Genomic DNA, 25,038 nt, shown 5'->3' with positions numbered 1-25,038 from the left:
GAATCCTTCAGCACTGTTTGAACATCTCTGAGCCTGTCAGAAAAGAAAAATTAATTGGCAATGATCATTTTGGACACAGGTAACAAAGTTCTTTCCCAGTGGCAAATATTTCACCTGTGCTTTTCTGTGTGCCTGGGCCTCAGCCTCAAAGAGGGGTAACCACCAGTTCAAATCACTAAAACAATCTAAAAGTCAGTGGAGTCCAGAGTTTTGAGGATGATTTAGAAAGACAAAATCCAAGGGAACTGTGCCTGTAAATGCTGTTCTAGTGCATGTTTAGATTTTTAGCACCATAGCATAATGGAACACAAGTTCATGGTTTTAGCCCCTTTATTGGTGTTTTTGATGTGATGCTCATATAGTTGAAGGCAGTTATTGAGCTCTAAGCAGGAACATCTGGAAGAAAATAATTTTCCATGTACATTGAAGTGTGCTGGGCAGCAGCAGTGTTTGGGAGGGACAGAGTGGAAAATTGTACATGTCTGGCTGAAATACCCTCAGTGCCTTTGGGTGAGGGCAGCTCTGGGTGCAGCTCCTGGAGGGCAGAGAGTTTCACTCCTGCAGTTTCACCTCCCACATCATCATTCCTGCTGGAAATGGCTCCTTGGCTTTCCCTGCCCTGAGCTGGCTCAGCCAGGGCTGCCTCTGGCTCCTTTTGCTGACATTTTTCTGCACAGAGACACAAAGTGATGCTGCTGCTTCTCCTGCATCTTGGAGATGCTGCTCTTCCTCCACTGGGCTTTTGGTTTGCTTCAAATTCTCACATTTCTTCTGCTTTTTTTTGATTAAAACCGTTTCACTGGTTGGAAACAAGGTTAAGGCAATGACTGCTCTAAATCAGGTGTGCACTTTATCTGAACTCAGTGTCTTAAAAACACTGTCCTCATGACATAAACCTGTAGCTTCAGTGATACAGAAATCACCAGAAAACTCAGATTTTAATTGGAAAGTACTTAAGAAATAAGAATTGTTAATTTTTTTCTTTAGTTTAAACTTTTTTTCCAGCTAGTCGCACACTTTTATTTTATTCTATTGTTTTTTGGGGGTTTTTTTATTTAATTTCCTGTCAAACCAGCCCTAATGAATAAATCCAGATTGCAAATTGGGAAATATTTTTCCTGAAGATGTAAGGTTAAACCAAAGCCAAGGAGACACTGGCTGTAGGCCTGGTTTAAAACAGCAGCCATTTGTTTGTCATGGGCATCCACACTCACACACAATTTTCTTTTCCATCTGGCTTGAATTCTTTCTCCTAAGGCTGGGTATCCCACCAAACATTCCTCTTCCTGAATCATCCTTCACAAGAAATTTCCCAGCACTTTTCCCCGTCTGAAATCCTTCCATGAGAGCAAAATATCATTCCCTTTATCTTCAGCAGACTTAGCAGTGGGCAAGCCCACAAACCAAACCCAGGGCCCTTTGTGTGAGTATCAGGAGGATGAGGATGGTTCCTGACGTGCATTTTGTTGGATATCACTTTGACATGGGAGATGTAAAGGCTGTGAGAGGCAGAGGCTTTAATCTCTTTAGCCAGCAGGAATTGAATGGGATATGCCTTTTAAAATTGCACCCCCCCCAGAACACATGTAAGCTTGAAAGTCAGGAAATAATAGAGAGACAATTATTCATCCGAGTATTAATACTTCTTCTGATATTATTGTTTTTATTTTTGTGGAGCACAGCTTACTTTGGAGCTGGCCAGCATTTGGAAGCTCTCCATCCCCAGATCTGATCTCCAAAACAGGAAACGGATTTGACAGGCACAGGCAGGGCTGGCCCCAGCCCAGCTTTGTATGGGATGTTGAAACATTTGGTGTTCTGCTTAAGGTTTCTGCCAGGAAACATCTGTGAGATTCTGCTGCAGATAGCAGGGAATGTTTGATCAATCCTTGCTCACCCAGGGAGGCTCTGGGGAGGATTCACTGCAGAATCAAATGTACCCCTTGCTGGGGCAGCCTGGGTGACCTGAGGCTTGCAGGGCTCTTTGCATCCCCTTGCTGGAGGTCTTCTCACCATTTCCTTCATCCACTGGCTGTCACAGGCATCCAAACAGCATTTTTGTTTTAAAGAACCTTTTACACCCTGTTTATCCCATGCAGTTAATGGATTAGTTAGCCTGCTGACTGAAGGAGAAGTCACTGAGAAAGCCAAACAAGAATAGAAGGATGAAAGTTGGTGCAAAAGAAAAACCTCAAAACCACTCAGTGCAAACCCTGCTCACACCAAAGGGCTTTTATTCTCCAGTTGAACACCTCAGCCTGATACACAGAACTTGGTAGAGCTTGAGACATTGTTCCACAACTCAGTGATTAAAATAAAGCTCCTGCCTCTAGGCAGGTCCAGGAGGGCCCAGCACCAGCCTGGGCATCAGCAGCAGCTCAGGCTGCCCCAGTGCTGTAAATGAAACTGCAGCTCACAAAACCTTCATTTTTTCTTTTCTCCAACAAAATTCAATAGAGAAGTGTGACAGTTTTTCCTCCCTCTGAAAATCTGTGCTAGTGGACAGTCTTGGTTTGGTTTTCCTGCTTCCCTGGTGCTGAGCCACACAGGATCAAAAGAGCAGAGTGTTTTTATTCCAAATGCCACCATGCTGCCATTGAAACTGGGAATTGACAATGTGGCAGCACAAAAATATCTCCAGTATTTCACTAATGTTATCTTAAGCAGCAGGCCAAGGATTTCCAAAAGAAGATGATGATGTGGTTTGTCCCCTCTTTTAATAAGAAAACAAATCTGTGTAGTGTGATGCTCTCACCATACTGATTTGACACTTTTTCTATCATTATCCCCACATATGGCTGCCCTGAGCAGGTGACTTATCTCACCTCAAACATTGTCACTGAACAACTGAGGTGGAAAATGCAGAGATTGGTGTCCTGAGCAGCAGCTGAACTCCTGAACACATGTAATGTGTTCTCTTCTACCTTCCATGGCATCACTCGAATTTCTCAAATACTAGAAACAGCAACCAGGGAAAGCTGAAAACTGGTAAAAGCAAAGGAACATTCTTGGCAGCAGAAAGTTCTGCTTCAGGAGCCAGGTGTGGTCCTTGCAGTGCTCAGTGTGCTCCCAGATGGGCTGGAAGCTCTGTGAGCATGAACCCTGCCCATCTCTGTTCCGTGTGCTGTTTTGGGATACCCAAAATCCTGCTCCCAAAGCAAAGCAGGGCTGAGGGGTTTGCAAGAGCACACGTGGAGCTTCCCAGCCAAGCTGGTCCCTGTGCCCACAGACCAAATGCTCATGTTGCACAGCTGACATTCAGTAAAACTGTCCTAAGGACATTTTGGTAACAGGTTACAGCCTTAGTTTAGCACAATATTTAACTGTGCTGCTAAAGAGAAGGTCAGAGCACCCCACCAGCAGGAACTTGTGCTGTTTCTTTTCTGTGCCCATTCCCTGTCACTTTTTGGACAGATTCTTGTTTATCTCATGTCTCTCAATCACAAGTTGCCTTAGCAACAGTCAGACTGTGAATGCATAGAGGAGCTGCAATTAAACCACATTTGCACCTTATTTTTCCTACAGCACTTGTAGAGGTACACGAGCAACACCTCTGCTGGTGTGGTACTGAGAGAGATTTAGAATATTGCAAACTACACAAGTCAAAAGGGCTGCATAGTTTGGAAAGGATGTCTGTCCCAGTGGCCACAGCTTTTATAGGTGTAAATCAGGGAGTTCAGGTTGCAAAGTCTTTGGAGGCTTCGTGTGGGCATTGCACAGCACACTGTGAGGTCTGAGCACTATCAGAAAATGGAGGTGAGGTCTAATTGCTGCACTTTTCTTCAGTATCAGCAAATGGCTCTTTTCCCCAGCAGTTAATTAAGTCAGCATAGGAAACAGAAAGTTTCACTTGGCTATAAAGAGCCCTCCCCTCTGGATTCCATGTTGAGGTGCTGTGGAAAATCCAAATGACAAATGTTCCCAACACCACTGTTCTCCTGTGCTGCCTCCAGCACTGGCCACTCACTGCTCCAGGCTCTCTTAAAAAGCCAAATTCCTGGGCTGTGATAAACTGGCAGGGCTGGAACAAGCTCCCAGGATTTAATAAGGAGAGTTGGACTTTTCCTGCCCTCAGAGATGACAGCAAACACACCAAACTGCAGGGATTTCATGAGTGCCTTTGCCAAGCAATTCTGGTCTGTGCCTCACATCATTCCTCACGTTTCAGGTTGTGGGAGAGCAAAACACAGTACCAGAATGAAAACACAGTTTTGCTTTTCTCTGAGAGGCTGGCTCACCTGAGCAGGGAATGAGAAACTGGAATTCCTCTCTTTGTGCCAAGGAGTGTGCTGGGCACTCACTGGGGTTGGAAGCCAAAGCTGATGAGGAGTGATTGTGTGGTTGGAGGGAAGGATTCCCCTGGGGAGGTTCCAGCCCTGCACAGAAACTGGGGCCAAGCAGGATGTTCCCAGGAGCAGGAAGGAATGGGAACTACGCAAGGCAGGAGCGCTCTGGTCACGAGCCACCAGCAGGGAGATGAGAGAGGAAACAAACTGCATTGTGTGGGGTGATGGAGCCCTGAAACTGGAGCTGGGTTTAACTGAGAACCATGGTGGAATTAAAACAAATCCCACATTTGTTTGGCAGTGCTGTTGAAATTGGGAACGAGGTTTTTTTAATTCAAAGCCATCTCCCCATCACTCCACGAGCTCTGCTGGGCCTTGAGCATGAACTTGACTTCTCTGCTGCTGAGTTTTGGTTGTGACTGTAGCATTTTATCTCTTTATGGAAATTGGTGTAATCAGAGTGTCCTAGACCCTTTCCCTGCAGTTTGAAGGCAAACTGGGAATGTGGATTGTTGGTGCATTTTGAAGGGGAAATGCTCTGATAGCAAGAGGTGAAAGGTTTGGGGGTAGCAAGAGGTTGATATGAATGCAAATAAAATCTATTAAGAAACTTTGGGCAAACTTTGACTTTTAGATCATGAGAGAGGGATTGGTTTGTCTTTCAAAGTGCAGAGAAGTTTCTCTGCACATTTTCCTCATTTCTCTTCTGCCCCAAATGTAAAACATCTTTTATTGAAATCAGAGTGGTTATTGCATAACCAATGAAAGTAGAATTGAATTAATAATTTTTGATGAACAAAATCTCTATTTTAAATTAATCAACAACACATGGAAAAACCCTGAAATATTGATTTTGCTTTTTCAGACACAAAACTGACCAAATGCCAGTTTAAAATAAAATAAAAGAAGAACTGGCGTGTGTGGTAAGTCAACAATTTTTTATTGCCAATTTATTCCCACAAGGTGTGGGGCTGTAAAATTTGGATTGTTAATGGGATGGAGAAGCACAGATTTCAGCTACCTCTTCATTCATTGGGTATTGCCAAGCTAATAATGCAGTTACAGGGTGCTGCTTTCAATGAGGGGTACATTGTGCCAAAAAAAGCACTCATAAATTAGGTCATATATTCATGTTGTCCAATTGTTTCATGTACCAAGTTTACTCAGTTATTCTCTTTAAGAGTAAAGAATAACTAAGGGTATATTGTACAGACTATTCTTCAAAACAAGTTTCCAAAAATAATAAACACAGGAAAGCAAGTTCATATCATTTTTAAAAACTCAGCTAATAGAATTTAAAGTAAGTAAATTTTTTTCGTAATAGAAGAATGGAAAAAATTATCCTTCTTTTCCAGGAGAGCTTTCCATGCTGAATTGCATTCATGTACAAGAACTGTAAGAATGCTACAGTTTCAGCAGGATAAATTAAGTTATATGTGATAGACTACAATTTAAACCATGCAAATTTATGAGTGAGGAGAAACCATTTCTGAAAACAGAAATGAAGCAGCTGGTGAGGGTGAGGTGCAAGGAGTGTCCCTGTGCCAGCAGCAATTGTTCTCATTGCTTCCCAAAGGGTGAACAAGCTCACAGGAGCTGCTCCTGTTTCCTTGCCCTTCAGTTCTCAGGTGGAAAGCACAAACTGTGCCATCGATTGCTTTGCAGGTACATTTACTGGATACATTTCCAATCATCAAACCAAAGACTGGGATTTGCTTTCTGCCCAATAATCCTCATTTTCTCTGAAATGGGAACTATTGATCCCTTAGGTTTCACTTTAATCCAGACTCTTTATTGCTGAACAAGTACTTTGAAATGTGGCTGTAGGATGATTCTTTCTAAATTAGAGATTCTCTGCTTGGTTTCTTTCCCAATACAAATAACTAGTCAGAGCAGAAGTGTTCTTCACACTGAAAACAAACAAAAAATGGACTTCATTTTTAAAATTAGTTGTTGAGTATAAGATGAATGCACACAGCCTGTATGCAATGTATCCTTAAATACTTAATAGGCTGAGTGAAGATACTTCAAAGGACATTCAAAGTAGCACCCCAAGCATCACTGAGGACTACATGATCCACCTAAATTAACTCAAATGTTTTTGAGGAAGATCTGCAGTGTTAAATATTCCAAATTTCCACCTGTTCATCCTGTACCAAGCTCGGAGCAAACCAGGCTGGAGACTGGGGATAGTAGAGGTACAACAGCACAAGACTTCTGGTTTATATCCTTAGTAATTCTCAGGGCAGGATTAACTAGCAAGGCAGAACACAATTAAGTTGATTCAGTAATATTGGTAATGTTGCCTTACTCAGCAAATCCTCTTTTTGTCGTATCAATTATTTACTGAAGCCATTTGCTGCTTAAACTGTGAAAGCTGAAAAGCATCTGTGACTTTTCCTTTTAATCTTTGGCTGAGGATTTTGTAGTAGATAATCCAGCAGAGAGTGTATGGTGGGCCTGTGATTTTTGTTGCCAAACATATCTGTGAATGAACTTTGCAGCTCTGAAAACACAGAGCCCTCTAGGATTATTTGCCAAAAAAGCAATTACAAGCTGTTAGGAGGCTGGTACTTGTGTGCAGTCTCCTTTTATGTTATTGTTAGCTTTAAAGGGAATTAATCAGAGGGTGAAGCAGAGCTCCCATCCAGAGCCCAGTCAGAATGCTGGAATATGTTTGCACCCTCAGCACAGGGATGGAAATGTTCAGCTGAAGCAATGCAGGTGGTCAGACCGTGCCCTGGATCACAGCAATTCCCAGGGCTTCCCCAGCCCTGGCAGCTGCCTGCTGCTCCCTCTCAGGAGTGGGAATTAGTCCAGGGACTGTGCTTTAATTGCAGCCTGTCCAGAGGGAGTCTGTCTCTGTGGAGTGTCAATGCTGCCCTACTGAAATCCCCAGGGAGACTGAGGCAGCCAAGGAGCGACACTCTGCAGGCTCCTCACTCATCTGTTTCTCTATTCCAACCCCAGGTTATTGCTGCTCTCTGTGGAATTTATTTCAGTCCATGTGAAGGCTGAGTGACGGTCAATTTTGCACCTAAAATCTTGTTGGAAAGACTGCAAGCTGGCTGATGCTGGCTGTAGGGAGAAATATTTCATAATGGGAGCACAGATGTCCTCAGCAAAAATTAATAAAGCTCATCAAAGCTTCCTTTGCTGCCCAGCGAAAAACACTCCTTGAGAGACAGAAAAGATTATTTTTAAATGGAAGAGAAACCAAAGTATCTTGTACCAAGTAGGCAAAGGTGTCTTTTTTTTCCACATGGAAGTGTTTCTTGCCGTGAAAAGACTTCCCTGCCTTCATTGTTCCATCCTCTTGTAATGTTTTTCACTAGTAATAATGGCAAGGGGAATCATGATTGCTTTGCACTTCCAGGAGGGCTTTATAAATGAAGTTTCAAGGTGTTTTTTCCTTGGCACCACTGTTCTTTCACTTGAATCTTTCCATTTGGTTCAGTGGAGGCTGCAGGTCTCCAGGTCAGCACAGAAGGGCAGCTGTCTCTCTGTCCTAGCAAACACAAGTTTTTTCCTTGGATACTCCAACCTGATGTGTTTTGGCTCTGTCCAAGAGTTAATCCTTACTCTACAGAAACCATTGGGAAGTTGAAAAATACGACAGTGAAATAACAGCAAAATACAGCACGTGAGGAGGATGAGAAGGAAGATTGTATTTGCCAGGGCTTTTTTCTGTTGTTGCACCCGAAGAGGAAATGTGATAAATTCCTCATCTCCCATTTGTGCCTGCACTGAGCACTGCAGCATCAGCAAGGAGGAAGAAAAGGCAGATCCCTGGATTGGTGAGACACCAGATGTATTAAAACATGGAACAAAATAACAGCCAAAAAAGAGTGATGAAGAAACGAAGCAGTGTCGTTCTTTTCTAAACTTTTAGCGAGGCTGGTGTTGACACCCTGGGGGCTCATTGGCAGCCTACAGACGGCTCTGGAGACCCCACCCCAAGGCAGCTCTGCCCCCGCTCCTGCTGGGCGCCGGGGATGTGGTACCCGGGCAGGCACAGCCAGCCCGTGGCACTGGTGACATCTAGAGGACTCCAGCTCCCGGCAGCAGCCGCAGCTTCAGGGGAGGATGGGCTTCGAGGGGCATCTCTGCTGCCAGCCCAGCTCAGCTGGCAGGGATGTGCAGAGCAGAGCACTGGAAACAGCTCCAGTGCACGAACTGCCCCCAGGGAACCTCTGCTGCAGTTTCGGATTTCACTAACTGCGGGTGCAAACTGCACTACTGCAAACGAGGAATCGACCAAAACTTGCCACTTCACAGCTGGGCTGAGTTACCAGCAGCTGAGCCACTGTCCCCAGACTGGGGATGGCAGCGTGTGACACAGAGCAGATGCAGCTGCTGTGCTCAGGGAGCATCTCCCCGGTTCCCCCCCAGGCACTGATGGTATCTTGCACAAATAATCAGAATTATGACTCCAGCTGCAGCACAGTGCACCGATGCCTCTGTTTCCTGCAGTCCTAACGGCAGGCAGGTGTCAGACAACATGGAACTACACAGGCAAGGTGTGAGTGGGAGCTCCAAGTGCTCTGCAGGGCTGCTGCTTCCCAGCTCCTGTGGGAATGTCACTGCAGTCCCTTCCTGAGAGCCTGGGTTTGCTCAGCCTCCCTGGTCCTGGCAGCTTGGGCTCTCCCTTGGCTCTGGAGTGTTGGCACAGAGGCTCAGAGCTGCCAGGCTGCTCCAGGGCTTGCTGGCAGTGGGGACACCAGACTTGCCCACATCCCCTGCCCTGGGCAGCCAGAGGTGCTTTCATGTTCTGTGCTTTTTTTTACCAAGAAAGTAGATCCCTTGTTTCTCTGACATTTTCTCCTTTAAAGTTGCATGAGAACAGTGAAGACTAGCAGGCAAAGTCAGCCTGACCCAGTGCTTCAATGGCAAATATTAAACTGCAGCGCTCAGAGAAATGATGAAATCTCTGCTGGTAGAATTAACAACCTACTTACACTGGAGCCAACTAGGAGAGATTTATAAAGCTGTAAAATCAGCTAATTCTGTTTTAAATTATTTCAGAACCTGAACAGCACAAGCTGTCTTTAAAATCAAAGGGCAAATTTGACATTAAAAAATGAGATTATACATTGTGGCCAAAATTAAATGCTGTTGACCCAATCATATAACAAGTATTTGTGAGGAATAGCAGGGACAAGGATTTCTGGGATTGTTTCCACTCAAACAGAAAATTGATGGTAGTCTCCATTTCTCTCAAGCCTCCAGTCCATGCTATTCTAAAAGTTCTCTTCCACAGGACATCCTCCCATGCCCACAATGCCTCCCTGCTACTTGCTTGCCCTTTCTCTTGCTCACCAAGGGCTGTGGGGACCATCAGTGCCCAAATCAGCTGGGCCCCATGTCTGCAGGGTTTCTCAGAAACCCCCTTGGGCTGCAGAGTCAGGTTTGGGACTTGCCACACTCCGGGTTTTAGTCACTCAAATCAGAGGTCGGTGAGTGCTGCATCCCTGGGCTGACAGGGCAGCGCTGTCACCCACTTGAGCTCAGCCTGGTGTTAATTCCGTGAGTAGGAGCGCTGACATACGATCCAGGGCTGCAGCACGGAGCTTTAACCCCAGCAGGATGCTGGCTGAACTCCAGCACATACAGTTGTTCTCTGCTTATTACTCTAAACACGCAGTTGTGTTCTCCAAATTGTACATCTGAGTAAGACTTTGCTACTTCAACTGAAACGCTTCGCTTACTTGCTTTTTCCAAAAGGCTGCGTGGTGTTTTCAGACACTGATTCAGAAATGAGTGTTCAGTCCCAGGGCTTTAATTAGTCACATGGGCCGAGGAACGTAGTGAAGCAACACAGGCTGGCTGCAACCTTCTCCTTCAGCAAGGCAGCTTCGGGATGCGAGGACAGCGGCGGGCTGGAAGGACGATGGGTGGGAATGGCCTGGGGCATGGAGCACCCAGGGGACACCCAGGGAACACGGTCATTGCCAGCGGAGCTCCCCGGCTCGCCTCGCTGTCTGCCCGTCCCTTATCGCCGCGGGGCGAGCGCGGCTATCGCAGCATCGCCCGCTCCCGCCGCTATCTCCGGGCGAGAAAACACTCGGGCTTGTTTTTTCCGAGGCGGGCTGATAAGAGCCAACAGATGTCAGTGCAGCCTGAACAACACGGGCCGTGCTGGGCTCGGGGCTGCTCCTGCAGCAGCATCCCCGGCGGGAGCTCCGCCGCCCGGACACCGGGGCGCGGGAGGCTCGGCTAAAAATACCGCCAGAGTGCTTTTAAAAACACCTTCGAGGGTCCTTATAAACACTTTGTTGACAGAACGAGGCTGCTCATTTGTGCTGTGTGTTATTATCCTTGAAAACCTGCTGTGTTTGTGCAGGGAGTCCCATGACAGCCTCGGCTTGCTGGGGGTGCCACGATGATCTCAACAACAAGTGTGTCCCTTTATCTGCTGGAGAGGGACACGGGGGAAGCAGGAAATATCTGCAGGCTTTAGGAAAGCAGTTAAGAAATGGAAATAAGCTGCTTTATCAAATGTTGCTTTGCTGTTTTCACAAGTGCAATCCCAGTGGCTTTCTAGCCTCTCCTGTGGCAAGTTGATGCCAGGGATGTGTGTAAAGCCCAGGAATATCAGTGGAATTGGCCAGTCCTCTGGTTAAGCGATGTCTGAATGGAGGGAATCTGACAATGGCATTTCATATTTTTGCCATAAATATGTTTTCAGGTGACAGCTCTAGGACAGAAAAGGCCTCTTTAGGGAAACTCACACATGGTCTGTTACTAGGGGGGGAAAAAAGTGAAAGTATTTTGATATTCCTGAAGGCAAACTGGGGCATGAAGCCACAAAGCAAGATAGTCAGGGGAAAACCAACCATTAAGATAGCCAAGGTGAAAGGTGGCAAGTTTTATTGTATTTGAGAGTGCAAAGTTTGTACTTTGGAGCTTGGATGGTGGCAGTGGCTGGTTCTGTGCCTGGTATTCTATCCCTGCAGTGTGAGGACCAGAGAGAAGACAAATGTTGGATCAGGGGACAAAAGATCTCGTGGAAATCTCACATTTGCAGAGTTTAACAGGATATAATTAAGTTGGATGCTTACCTACTCAGCTACACACTACACACAGTGAAGGGCAGAGCTTTCTCCTGGAGTCCAGGTTCTCTCCCTGTGGCTGAGGGGAACCAAGATGGACTGGAAGGGTTTCAGGAAAGGTGACACACTGAAAGATATCAGTCAGAACTGGCATTTAGAGGACATTGTCCTCTCCTCAGCTGTTTGTACACACTCCAGTCTCTCCAAATAAAGACTTTGCCTTTTCTGTACTTGGAATTATCTTGAATGTCCTAGATGGAGGTGGCTTTGCACAGCCCAGGTGGAAGCTGAAAGCTGCTGTGCAGTAACAGCAACACAGTTTGTTGACCATGTCTTCAGTCACTTTGCCATGGCTAAAAGCACCAACACCTCCTGTCATTTTAAATCTGAAATACATTTCAAACTGAGCTAATTCTACCTGTCATGCCTTATCTGTGTTTTATGTTTACTTTAGAGATGAGCCACCTTTTAGATTAAGAGATGTGATGAGGCCAGTCACAGTGGCGTTGTGGTTATAGGTATCAGGACCTCTTGATTTTCAGACTTCTTCAGAAAGAAGATAAAAATTTAACAGTTTAGATTGAAACTTAAACAAGAATTTAGGAATCCACAACTGAAATTAGGCACTTAGTCACCATTTTCAACCTAGACTACAATGAAGGAAACAGAGAAATGACAGCAAAATAAGAATTAAGCGAAGGAAAGATCCAAAAGCAAAGACCAGATATAATCTGCTTTAATTAAAATTAATGGAAAACTCTCACAGTCTGCAGTAGCTGTTTAGTCATATAAACATTGAGCAAATCCCAGCAATGTAGATTCCTCTCCTTATGTCCTAAAAGCCTTGTTATGTAACTGGGTGGCAGGATTTATTTTCAGGGGTGCTCAGCTCTGTTTGTTGCTCCATCCAGACTGTGCACAGCCATCTCAGGGCTCATTTCAAAGCTGAACCTTTACTCAGATGTCTTTAACCACCGTGCCAGGCTACAGCCACCTACACTGGAAAAACTGAGTGCAAACTGGGCCCAGAGAGTGTCTGCCTGTGGGAAGGCAGAGCCACAGCAGGGCTGACATGTGCTGCTTTGCACCAAGAAATGAGGCTTGCACATATGGATCACTTACTCTAACAGTGGTGGGAGTCTGAGTTCAATTATTTTCCCTCTCAAAGCACAAATTAATGCAAATTTTACTCATCTACATTTCTCTTGCTCTCTTATTTCCTAGTGTTGATGCAAGTTTTTTTTTTTTTTTGCTTAGGTGTCCATGTCCCTTCTTCCAACACTGCAGTCTCACAGCCTCTTTTCCTCCCTAATATTTTTTGTATTCTCAGATGGCTCATTCTGCTTTTTAACCTTTCCCCCCACCATTGCAGATGGTAGAAAAAAACATAAAATGCAGAGATCTGCAGCCCAGTGCTCAGGAAAAGACAACTTTCTATTCCATCCCTTCCTCCTGAGAGTTGGGGAGAGGCAGATCTTGAAGGTAATTTCTATCTTTGAAACTGTGTGTGATTTCAGAAAGCTGCCAGTCTGTGTCATGCAGTCCTCACCCAGGTGAAATATGTGACTTTACCCTTGCTGTCACTTATTGCCACTAACTAAAACTGGTGTAAGCAGGGAAGGGATGAACTGTGCCTGGAATTGTTAACAGCTGGAATTCAGGCAACTACATCAATGCTGCAACCACGGGCAAGGCTACAGCCAGGGCCACAGCAGGATGTGAAATTTCTGATTTCCTGAAACAACTAATTTGTAAGTTTTATGAGTTATTCTGAGGGTTTGGAATAATAGGATGAGGGAATGCCTGTTTTCCACTTTGGAATGCTACTTCATTTTCAGATTTCTACTTCAGAGGATGGATATTACAGCCAAGGTAGTCTTGGCGTGCTTTGCCAAACTTGTCACCTGCACTGGCAAAGTTTTCAGAGTAACCAAACCAAGACAGGCTGACCTTAAACTTGTCTTGCTGTGAATTGCACCAGCAGGAAAACTTTGCTTGCTTACCCCCAGAGCCAGGGGAACAAATTTATAGGCTGAATGTTCCCACTAGTTTGTCATTTTTGTTTTTGTGTTTGTTTGTTTCCTTCACAGTCCTCAAGAGAGTTCCCTTTCCTTTTGGCAGGTGGCACATGGACAGATCCCCACAAACCAGCCTGTTTCAAAGAACTGCCCTGTCTGTAAGTACAGGATTTGTCTTGTCTCAGTGCCTCTCCAAAAAGCACAGGAAGAGAAAGAAAACTATTAATAATCTTCTAGGCTGACCTTTACATTTTCTTGTTATATTACATTCTCAGGGGTGTGTTCATCAGAAGAACGAACTTTGGGTCCCAGAGGAAAAGGCATTACAGCAGTGGAGGCAGAATGAGTCATGTGGGCATCTTGAGCCTGATGTGAGATGGATTTATTCCTGCAACAGGCAGCAACTGCTGCCGAGTCCTGGGCTAACAGTGATGTGCAAAGTGAACTTCCCTGCTGTGTAGTGATTTCATTCTTACACTTACTAATTGCTGTACCAATTGCAGGAGATTTTGGAAGAGAAATCTGCATCAAGAGGACACCTAAGTTGTGAGTGAGCACCAAGAGGAGAAATGGAGATTTCAGTGAGATCCACACGGACTGTTTGCAGAGACAGGCCACAGCACAGAGAGCTGGTTGGAAAGCTTCAATTGCAGAGTGCAGGATGTGTGGCCAGGCCCCAGAGAGCATTAGTCATCTCATAAGTGAATGCTCAGAGCTGGCTGGAGATGAGTACAGAATGGAGCATGACAAGGCTGGCAGTGTGTGCACAGCCCGTGCTGCCAGGGAAGGGGGCACGGCCAGTCAGCACCATCACCCCAGGCCAGGCAAATCCAGAGAATTGAGGAGATGCATGGGAAGCTGGTTGTCAGAAGGCAGAAGTGCCTCCAGAGGAAGTTCATCAGTAACTTCTCCACTGGATGACGGCATTGGTAGAAAATAACAAGGAGTCACTGACAAATCTGTGTGTGGCAGGAAGTGCATTAAAAATGGGGCATGAAAATGACACAGGGCTTGGTGTCCTTCTCTCCAGTGGGCTCAGGTTGTGTGGAGGAGCTCAGGCACAGTGTCCAAACTGAACACGAGCCCTCCGTGGACCAGAGCTCTCCCTGGCACCGCAGCATCCTCACGATGGGATGTCTGCTCAGGTCCCGACCTGGCAAAAGCCAGGCTGAAACTTCAAAGCAGCGCTGGTTTGGGGTGCGGGGAATGGGAAGGGCTGCTGCCCGCTGTCCCCGCGGGGCAGGAGGAGATCCCGCGGAGACCCCGCAGGGATCCCGCAGAGATCCTGCACAGACTCCGCAGAAATCCCGCAGATATCCCGCAGAGACCCCGCGGGTCCCGGGCGCTGCGGGGGCGGGCGGGGGGCGCGGGGGCCGCTCCCGCAGGGCCGGCGCTTTCCAGAGAATACGGTAAACATGTCCGCATCACGTGCGGCCGCTCCCGCCGCCGCGGCGCGGGTCCGGGAGGGCGGGACGGGACGGGACGGGACCCGCGCTCCGCCGGCCGAGCGCGGCCGCTTTAAGAGGCCGCCGGGCGCCGCCGCCTCGCCCTGCCCGCCCCGGCGGAGAGCGATGCCCGCGGCGCCGTAGGGCGGGCGGCTCCGGCACCATGGGGCTGTGCTACAGCCTGCGCTCCCGCCTGGCCGCCGCGCACCCCTCCGCGCCCTACGGCAGCCGCGGCGAGCCGGACACCCCCGCGCCGGCCGAGCACGGCGACCCGCAGGTGCGGCACCGGCTGCGGCAGGACCTGGTGGCCAAGGAGCGGGCGGACAAGAAGCGGAGCAAGAGCATCGACAAGACGCTGAAGGCGGAGAAGCGCGAGTACAAGCAGACGCACCGGCTGCTGCTGCTGGGTGAGCGGCGCGGTTCGGTTCGGTTCGGCCCGGCAGGTGCGGGGCCCGAGGCCGCTGCCGCTGCCCGAGCGGGCGGAGGGGGCGGCGGCCGCGGGGGCACCGGGGCGGGGCGGGCGCGCACGTGGCGGCGGCGCCGGGCGGGGGCTCCGCGGGCTCGGCGGGGCTGCGGCAGCGCGGGGGGAACCGGGCCGGGGTTTGCCGGGGGTGCCGGGGCCGGGGAGGCTCCGTGCCCGGCCGCGCCCGCCGCTGTGTGCGGTACGAGCCGGGCGCCGAGGGAAGCAGCAGCCGCACCCCCGTGAAGGTGATGCTCGGCGCCGAGCGCGGCCGCCTGTCCCCGCGCTGTCCCCGCGCTGGTGCTCACACCGAGCCACGCAGGGACCGCGGCAGCGGCAGCGGGGGCGGCTCTCCCGTGGGGAAGGATGCCCGAGTTTGCCGTGTGCCGGGCTGGTTCGCCGCTGTCCGCTGCGGCTCCCCGCATGCACAGCGCGGGGCCGCAGCCGCTGGTGCGGTTCCATCCCTTGTTCCCTGCATGGCAGCTCGTCCCTGCCCGGCGCTGCGCTGGGCTCGCGGGCAGGGATGCTCCTGCACCGTGACTGCGTTGCCTTCCCCAGGGATGCCCTAAAAGGCACTTTAACTATGCAGTTGTGAGCTAGTGTAGTACACGACCCCAACCCAAACAGGCTTAGAAAGTCATGTGTTGGCCTTCAGGTAAGTCGAAGGAGGCTGGAAATGTTTCTACTCCTCCTCCCCGGGGTGCAATGCAGGTGGAATACAGGTTACCCTGAGCATCTTGGAATAATGGAGAATATTTTCAAATATTTCACGAATAACTTAAGCACCTCTTGCCCTTGGAGCGTCTGTGGTTCCACAGGACATAAACAGCAAAATTTGGCCTTCATCTTATTGGTGTGCATTTGCAGCCTGTAATAGAGGAGCAGAATTTTAAGGAGCTTTAGAAAACAATATTTGATCTAGTTTTCTAGATCCAATCTTGGTGGTAAAAGTTTCTGTTCCAGAAGCAGAGCTTCTTTTGATGTGGTTGCAGCTATACTGATGAAAGTCTCTTCATAAATGTGTCCCTCCTTCTCATGGGAAGGGGGTTGAGCAACACTTGTGGGAAGAGTAAAGCTTGTGTGCTGTGACTGTTGGTAAGGAATCACAGCTCTACCCAACGTGCATTCCTTTCAAGCACACTGTGCCTGTAGGTGTGTTACCATTTGGTGTTTGGTTTTAATATATTTCCAGCTTGTTCTGTCGTGAACAAGTGTGTGAAGGAGGAGCCGTGAGAACTTTTCTTTCTTTGTAGATTAAATGTTGGAAAAGAAAATCCAACAGCAGGGCTAGTTTTGATGTTAATCTGCAAGCCTTTAAGTCATAAAGGCTATCTGATACAGGCTTCTGTAACCAGTATTTCAGTTGCCTGTTTTTTAATAAAGAGCTGGGTTTTGCTGCAATGGCATTGAACACTGAGTGGGTTAAACAACACATCTGGGTGGTTTAGAGTTGTCTATGGTGAAGCCAACAGAGCTTTCTTTGTCGAAGTACTGATTTATAAATCTGATGGATATGAGTCAGTGTTATGCTGGCAGTCGTTTATTATATTTCAGCCTGGACTTGAATAGCAGGAAGTCAGTTTTTGGCCCTCTTGTAAATCTTGGGATGCCTAAGAGACCCATTTCCCTGCTCCTTGCATGGGGACTGTCAGTTTTCCAGTTAGCTTCCTTCCCTTGCTGCTTCTCCCTGCATCCCACTTTCACCGTTGCCTTGAGAATTTTCTGTTTCTGGATTATGAAGTTTGGGGTACATTTGGTGATCCTTCATGTACATCAGCAGGTATTGCTGCCACAGCTATCTGTGCTGGGATTGCACACAAATTGAGCAGGAGGTGATGTTGAATGCAGAGGGCAGGAGCATCCAGCTGGGATTTAAAGCTGCAGCTGAGTCCTTCTCTAAGGAATGGAGTTAGGGTGGGGGGAAAGTGCAGAGCCAGGAATGTCTCCTCACTTGGGCTGAAGCTCAATAGCTAAAGCTGCAGTAGATACTTGGAATTTCTCACTTGTGTTCCTGATTTTTAGGCTGAGGTGCTCCTGTAGGAGTGCATCACTGACACAGCGAGAGACACCAGGGTGCCATCTCTTTCTTTGAGAGTAACAGATTTTATTTAAATCAAAGCTGCTCTGATGTTTCAGGTCTGTCCTGTCCCCAAGGCTAAATTGTTTGTAACACATGGCTGCAGTAGCTCATGCCCTTCCAAGGGCTGTGCTGGGAATTTGGAGTGTTCCTTCCTATGGCTGGGCTGGCAGGGCACAGGGAGTGCATGAAGTCCCTGTGCCTGTGCTCTGTGGGTTGGTGTTGCAGTGTGTGTGTAATTTACATGTTGTTACTCAGAGAATCACTCAGCTCGTGCTCTTCAACCTGATACTTCTGCTCCTTAGCTGTAGTTCCTTTTTTTGGAAGATTCATTATTTTATCCAGGTGCTCAGGGGTGTGCAGTGTAGTTACTCAGTGGGCAGCTTTATGCTGTTAATTGATTTTTGATTTCTTTAATAGTTTTTCAGTCCTTTTTCATCACCACTCTTGTATAAAGTAAAATCCCAAGCCCTGTAACTTCTCTTAATTTCAGTAAAGCAGACATCTTGCATCTACTCTATTTTGGAGGTAATAATCTGACACTGTACTTGCAGCAGAGTAGTGGGAGGTGTTTTGCTTTGTTTTTGTGAAATGCTCAGCCAGGTGTAATCTTAGTGGATTTTGTTTAGTGAACTGTACAAGTCACAACTTCAAGATTACAATCAATGTTATGTTGGCAGCATAGTGTGAGTTCAGGGATACAACTGGGAATAGGAGGTGATTTTTCATTGCATGGGGGTTGTTTTTTTGTTGTAGAACAATCCTGACTCTAAAAGTGAAAGTCTGTGGTTATGAAGGAAAATATTTTAAACTTTGTCTAAAAAACATGCTTTCTTACTGGTGACAGTAATGTTTTTTTTTCTTTTTCTTTTTTTTTTTAATAAAGACTTGGAAGTATGAATCTGGTTTGCTATAAGAGAGTAAAGTTGGGCTGGTCTCCTCTCAGTGCTTTGCCAATCTCTGTGTACTTGGCTTTTTCACTCTCAGGCTGAACTGTTGCTTATGTAAAAAGTACTTGTAGCTTATTCCCATCTTGAAAAAGAACTGCACATATCAATATATGAATAGAGATATATACACTTGTCACCCTAAATATTTATATTTAAGTGCAGCTTATAAAATAACAGCCATTCTAAATCTTCCCTTTATCAGTGCTTAAGTAAAATGATTTTAACAGAAATATTTATGTTGGTACAAATACAAATATAGGGTATGCAAATTTCAAGTTTTTTTATGGGGAAATATATTATACAGAAGAAGAACACACTTTAAAAAGCTGGGAAATATCAGGGTGAAGAGTGACCACAGTTACCCTCTCTCTGCTGCATAGGGAGCCCCTGCCTGCCATGTAATTAAAGACTGTCTTGTATGCTTGACATTGTATTTTTTTCCACAGGGCTGGTACTTCATTCAGGGCACAAGATGGATGTTGTGCAGTGAATGAGCAGCTATTCAATATTCTTATCCTCCTCATACAATGTGTCACCCTGTGCCCTGTGTGCAGCACTCTGTCCATGCCCCGTGCTGAATAAAGAGCTGTTGAGCTCTCCGTGTGCAGCACTGGTCACTGCAGGCACTGAATGCTCCACAAATGTCAGTGCATGGCACTGCTGTGAAATGGGCTGGTCTCCTCCTCCTTTTGTGGATGCTGGGGAGGAAATGCCACCAAACACTAAAGCTGAAGTTGTCCAAAGGCGCCGCTGACTTTTTATATCCCGTCTTTGCCAAATTTTAATCCATAGTACCCAACTTTTTGTTGTTGTTGTTTTTTAAGTAAATACTTTCTGTATTTAGATCATGGACCTCATTGTTGTGAGCACTCAGCACTTTTGCAAAGTGAGCTTTAGGTGCTCTGAAGTGCAGCAGGAAGCACAGCTGGTTATCCCTGATGGAAGCTGTATACTCTGCTGGTTGGGGCAGCTCAGACTGAAGCTGGCCTGCTTCTCCAGGGCAGCAAATCCCATAAAATATTCCACCTCTTGTGGTGATTCCCTATCTTGCTAGCTCACAGGGAAGTGGTTATCTTGGCACTGCTGCTCTCGGGATGGAGGGGCAGAGGAAGACATCCAGTTATAAAGACAGGCATGTGCTCGAGCACTTGTCAAAATTCCATCTTGTTGACAAGATTTTAATTCACTTGCAACAAGTTTGTTTCTTGTGTCCCATGCATTATGAGCTGCAAGAGAGGGCACACACCCTGCTGAAAAGCATGTTATTCTTATCAGAAGATCACGTAAAACATGCACAGTACAAAATAGGCTAAAAATGTAGAGAGAATCTTTATCCTGGTGCTTTCTAATTCTCAGGAGCAAGATTTTTCACACTAAACATCTTATACTGAGTTGGGATTACATTTCCCATTTAAGAAAAGCAGGTATAGGACAATAAAGTCCTAGGGAAAGCCTGTGATGTGTGTATCTTGTAGCAGCCTGCACACTGTGATACCAGCTGGAGAGGCAGCACTGCTCCAAATGGACTGTCTGTAGTGGTGAAGGAATTACAATATTTTCCAATAATGCTCCCAGTAATTACCAGACACTACAAGAACACTTGGACATGGCAATCTCTATGGTTTCCATCTGCCCAGTACTTCCCAGTGCAGACATGACAATCCTGCTCTGGACAGCAAGGAGGAGGAATGCTAATTAGGGATCTTGTTTGCAATGAGGAGCCTCTGCAAGAGGAGTCCTGCTCAGTTCCCACTGCTGTATCCAACATGTGGTGCCTTTTCAGTCAGTAAATGGAGATCTTCTGGATTGGAATATATTGACCTGAAATAGAAAAAAAGTTTTGCAAACTTTAAGAAAGCTTTACCCAGTGTGCAGTCAATGCTAGCTGCACCTGTGTTGTGATTTGTGATTGCTGAATCTCAGAACAACTTAGTGTCCTCAGCAATGGCACCTCTATGCTTTAGATCACTTAGTAATTTCCCTCCTGCTCTCATTTGAAATTTCATAGGAAGGCAAGAGGCAAGTTACTTCTCATTTCCTGCTCTGTTTTGTTTTGGTTGCTTTTGTTTTCATTTGTTGTTTTTTTTCTTTGAGAACTCCCGATAGTGACTTTCCTCCAAACAAACAAAAAGATCATTAGCCTCAGGCAGACACATGGTGTGGAGAGATCCAGCGAGCATATTTGAAGTTTGGCAAAGTTTGAGCTGCTTCCAGCAGGGTCTGGCAGTGGAAGGTGTCTGAAGAGCTGGAGCTGCACTGCTCTGAGTGAGTGAGGATGGAGGGCTGCTGATGGATGGCAATGCTGTGTGAGGCAAGGTGGATGTTCTCTACAGGGATCTGAACTGCAAACTAATTACTTTCACTGTTGTAGCTAGTGCTGAAGGGATGCTCTGTGCATGTGTAAATGTGAATTTTTGTGGGAAGGGGTGAGGATCCCCTGATCCCCAGGACCAGCCATGCCTGTGCAGTCACACAGGAGTATAAATGTTCATAGTTTCTCCCCTTCCCCAGCAGAGATGCCATCTCTCTGTAGTGGCAATCTGTTTTTTTTCACTCAGCTGCCTGGTGGCATAAAGATCATCATCAGTCACTCTAGAGAGGCTGCATTCATCTGTAGCCATGGATCTAATTTCAGAGTTACCTGAGAATTTTTATTTTTAAAGCTCAAACTCTGCCCCAACCATGCTCTCTTTTTAACTTGACTTTTTTGAGCTTGTGATCCTGTTGCTTGGTCAGCACCATCTGCTTCCAGAGCAGGCAAAATGTCTTGCTTGCTTCTGTGCAACTGCTGGCACCATTCTCCACTGGGACATCTTAAATGGAACTGTCTCCTGTGCAAGGGCTTCCCTAGAGGAAGAGCCTGGAGGAGTGCAGTTAATTACAGTTCTTCCCTGGCTTCCTTGAATTTGGGAGTGTCCTTGTTCACAAATATGCATGATTTCATTGAATTTCGTTCTAATTGCCCCGATTTAAAAATGTCAGGAAACGAGCTTGGCAATTCCCTGGTGAGAGGACAACTCAGATGCTTTTCATGAGAAAGCCCAGTTACCAGTATATAAATCCATGATGGTTTAGATATTCAGACCTGAAGAATGTGTCTTGAGAAGTTGAACTCCATGACTTTTTCTTATTGTTCCCCTGCTCAGTGAAGCATTTGAGAACCAAGCCATGCAAGCTTTATAAATAGCTCAGCCAAAGTTTTCTTTACTTCCTCTAATGTGTTCCCTCTGCAAAGAAAACCCACAGTGTCTGTGTCTGGGCAGCATTTTTAAAGATCTGTCTGTCACTAAGAGGACAGAAAAGTTGATGGGTATTCTCTGCATTGAAGAGTGTGGGGCTGCAGCAGGTGTCACACAGATGTCAGAAAACTGATATTTTTATTTTGCCAAATGAAGCAAGGGGCTGCTGAGGAGGATGAGTTGGTTCCTAAAATGGAGTAAGATGCAGTTTTACAATCTGCAGTCTTGCTCTGTTCAGCCACTTCTGCCTCAGTGTTTTGGAAGAGGGAACAAGCACTGTCACAGCTGTGCTTCCTCTGCATTGCATTACAGGAGACTTAAACCCAAATAAGTTGCTTTTATAATGTAATGCTTGCATTTTGAGTGCTTTCCTTTGACTTTGAAATCAGTCACACCTTGCCCTTGTGCTGTTTCTGACTGCTGGGGCTGCCTTGCAGAGGAGCTTGTGAGGTTTGTGCTGCTCCCTTGGGCAGCCAGAAACCTGAGCCTCAGCTCTGAATTGTTCTGTCACATTGCAGAGATTTCAGATTTCACTGATACCTTGGAACAATTCGGATCATGTGTTGTGTGCCAATCCCTGCAGGGACCACAGGCTGCTGGGAGGGATTCTCCAGGCTTTAGTTCTTTCTGGCTCTTCAATTTTGCTTACAGCAGTTCAGATGGGACACCAACAGCTGGGCAATCCTGCCAGGCACTTTGTTGGAGATGATGAGCTGTGCTGGCTTCTTGTTGGAGGTGACAAACACATCTGAGTGTCCTGGAGAACAGAGAGCCTGGAGTAGGAACCAGCAGCTTGTGTGTCCTCAGGCTCTCACAGAAATTGGGTGCTCTGTTCCCTGGGCAGCTCTGATGAGAAATGCTGCAGAAATGAGGAAAAAAAGGCACTTTTTAGGATCTGACCTTCTCTTTCTCTGTGTCATCCTCACTGCACGTACACCACCTCTTCCTCTTTCTTACCCCACCTCCCACTGAACACAATTTTTAGTTTGTGGGCTGTATTTGTTTGGGTTTGCATTTTTCCTGGTTGTTTTTCATGCTGAAATCTCATAATCACTGGTTAGCTGGGAGGTTTTCTGGAGCACAGAGGGATTTGTGTGACTGGGACTCAACATAGGGAGGAAATGTAGATACTGAGGAGAAGGGCATGGTATTGTGAGCTGAAAATCTGCATTCAGATGTTTTGGGTTTTTTTATAAATACCAGTTAAAACTGTCTGCTTGGAAGAAAAATACTTTGTGAAATACTGTCTTGGTGCTTTCCCTGCCTTACCTCCACACAGGAAATCCACAATTTGATACAACTGATTTTCCTCTGCTGATGAAAAGCACTGAACAAATTCCTTTTAGACTGTAAAAGCTGAAAGATATTTTCTCCCCTGATCCCTTAACACTACCTGTGCTCTCATTTCTCCCAGCATCTGTGAAATTCAGCCTCATTTGTAGCATTTTGTGGTTTTAGGTGGTGAGTGATGCAGGACTTCACTTGCTTGTATTTCAGAAGAATATATATTTGTTTTTAATAGCACTTCAGATACTCACAAGGAAAATGCTTCTACTAGTCTGTTTCCCCCAAACCAAAATAAACGTGAAATTTGAGTGGGTAGTTCTTAAACATGTATATATCCTTGTGATTCCAATGGGATTATTCCTGTGTGCACTGTCCCCTCAGAGTCACCTGTTGCTGCCATCCCACCTGGACACTCCATCCCCTGAGCAAGGATCAGGGACACACCTTGAAACTGGGTGCAACCCATTTCAGTGCAGAACCAGCCAATGTAGCCTGAATATCACTGTCAAACCCAAATGGAAGTTTTATAGTACAAAGACATTTAAGAAAATGTTATTTGAAACTTTGTTTGCTGTTGAATTATTCTGCATTAGAAAATTTGAGAATCTGTTGCTTTTAATAGAGGTCTAAGCAAAATCTAAATACTGCAAAGGTATTTAGTGTTCAGGATTATTTTGGGAGGGGGATGAGGAGAGGCCTGATAAGTTATGTACTTGACCACATCTAGTTAAAAATATTATTTGGAATATAAACTTCCTTGTCTGAAGACCAGCTTTATGCACGAAGTCAAAAAGCACAAAAAGCAGTTCTCCTCCTGGCCTCCATAAGTATACCTTAATGCTGCTGAATCCTGGAAATTATGCAGGGCATGCTTTTTAAATGTTGATTTTGACTTCTTGCCTGGGACCAAGTGTAAAGTCTTTCCAAGGAAATACTTAGAAGACTTGCAATGAAACCCAAAAGCTGCTGCCAAACCTTAGTTTTTAGAAAGGGAGTAGGGGGCAATCCAGCCTGTTAAAAACTTCCAGTTGTTTGTAATTAAATCCACTTCTTCTGTGCACAATAAACATATACTTAGAAAAAGATCATTTTACATAATACTTATGTGGTTTAGTTCTGCTTTTCAGCTGCTGCAATTCCAGCAGTAGGTTTGCTGGTTTTGCCTGGGAAGCCAGGCTGATGCAGCTGTGCCACCAATCCACAGATCCAGTGGTGACACACAGAGCCAGCCAGGGAATCCTGTTCTCATCATGAACCATCTTCCCCACTAGTTCAAGTTTGTTTTGGATTGGCAGGGCAGATGGGAATGAGGAGCAGATAAAAATATCCCTCCTGGCCAGCAGCAGCACTGCTCGTGGCTTTGCTGGAAACTCTGGGCTTGCAGGAACTTCTCAGCACTTTGGGGGCTGGCAGGAGGGGGACCACCAAAGCCTCACCATCCCCAGCTTGGTCTGCCACGGTTCATTTAAGATTGTTTCAAATCCACTGCCATCGTTCATCTGGGGGATGGGACATGCAGGGTGAAGGGGACAGCCCAAGTAGGAGTTTATCCAAGAGATAAATTTTATACTCGCTCTTAAAAAGGGAGGGGATTTTTTTTCTAGGATGGCATGGAGAAATTTTCAGTTTTTACTGGGCAGGTTGCAGGAGCTGTTGGCTGCTGTGATGGAGTATACACAAGGCATAGAAAGAGCAAAGAGGAACAGCTTAGAGGTATTATCTCATAAGTGACATAAGAAAAACTATGAAGCCTTGTAGAGCAGATTTGTTAGGATTTGAGATGAAAATCCCTGTTGCTTGCTGAGATTATCCCCTAGCATATGGCAGGGAATGCAACAGAGAGATAAAATTAGCTGCTAATGATCTGGACACCTCTTGAAAACAGATGTTTGTAGTCCCATATAACTGCTTGCTATTTTGCTCCTCCGAAATCTGGATTACACAACAACAGGCCTGGCATGGTTTTAGAATGCTTGCTATCTTCATTTCCCACTGATCTCAGTACAGATCACCCCTTTCTTAGGAATACTGCTGGAGTAATCCACTGTGGAATTGGGATGGAGAATTGGGAAATGGCTCTCACTGCAGTGCCAGCAGATGGAGTTAGCCAAGGGCAGGGACTGGTGGGAAGCTGCAGGCAACTCCTTGGGCATCCCAGGACATCTCCACTGTGGCACTGCCCTGCTGCTATTGCATGGACAGTGTTCATTTGGGGTTTCTTGAG

The 25,038-nt window shown here is 46.3% G+C and overlaps 1 protein-coding gene across 1 annotated transcript in view; it reads left to right on the top strand.

Moving 5' to 3' along the window:
* Positions 1 to 14,833: 14,833 nt before the first annotated feature.
* Positions 14,834 to 25,038, top strand: part of GNAS (GNAS complex locus) — a 130,359-nt gene continuing 120,154 nt past the window's right edge. The window contains exon 1 of the mRNA XM_079321393.1: positions 14,834 to 15,208. Within this exon, the coding sequence (XP_079177519.1) occupies positions 14,965 to 15,208 (244 nt within the window). The 5' untranslated portion in view covers positions 14,834 to 14,964. The remainder of the gene's footprint in view (positions 15,209 to 25,038) is intronic.

Source organism: Erithacus rubecula (assembly GCF_903797595.1).
Source record: "Erithacus rubecula genome assembly, chromosome: 18".
In the NCBI taxonomy this organism is placed as follows: domain Eukaryota; kingdom Metazoa; phylum Chordata; class Aves; order Passeriformes; family Muscicapidae; genus Erithacus; species Erithacus rubecula.
This window is presented reverse-complemented; position numbering and strand designations above follow the sequence as displayed.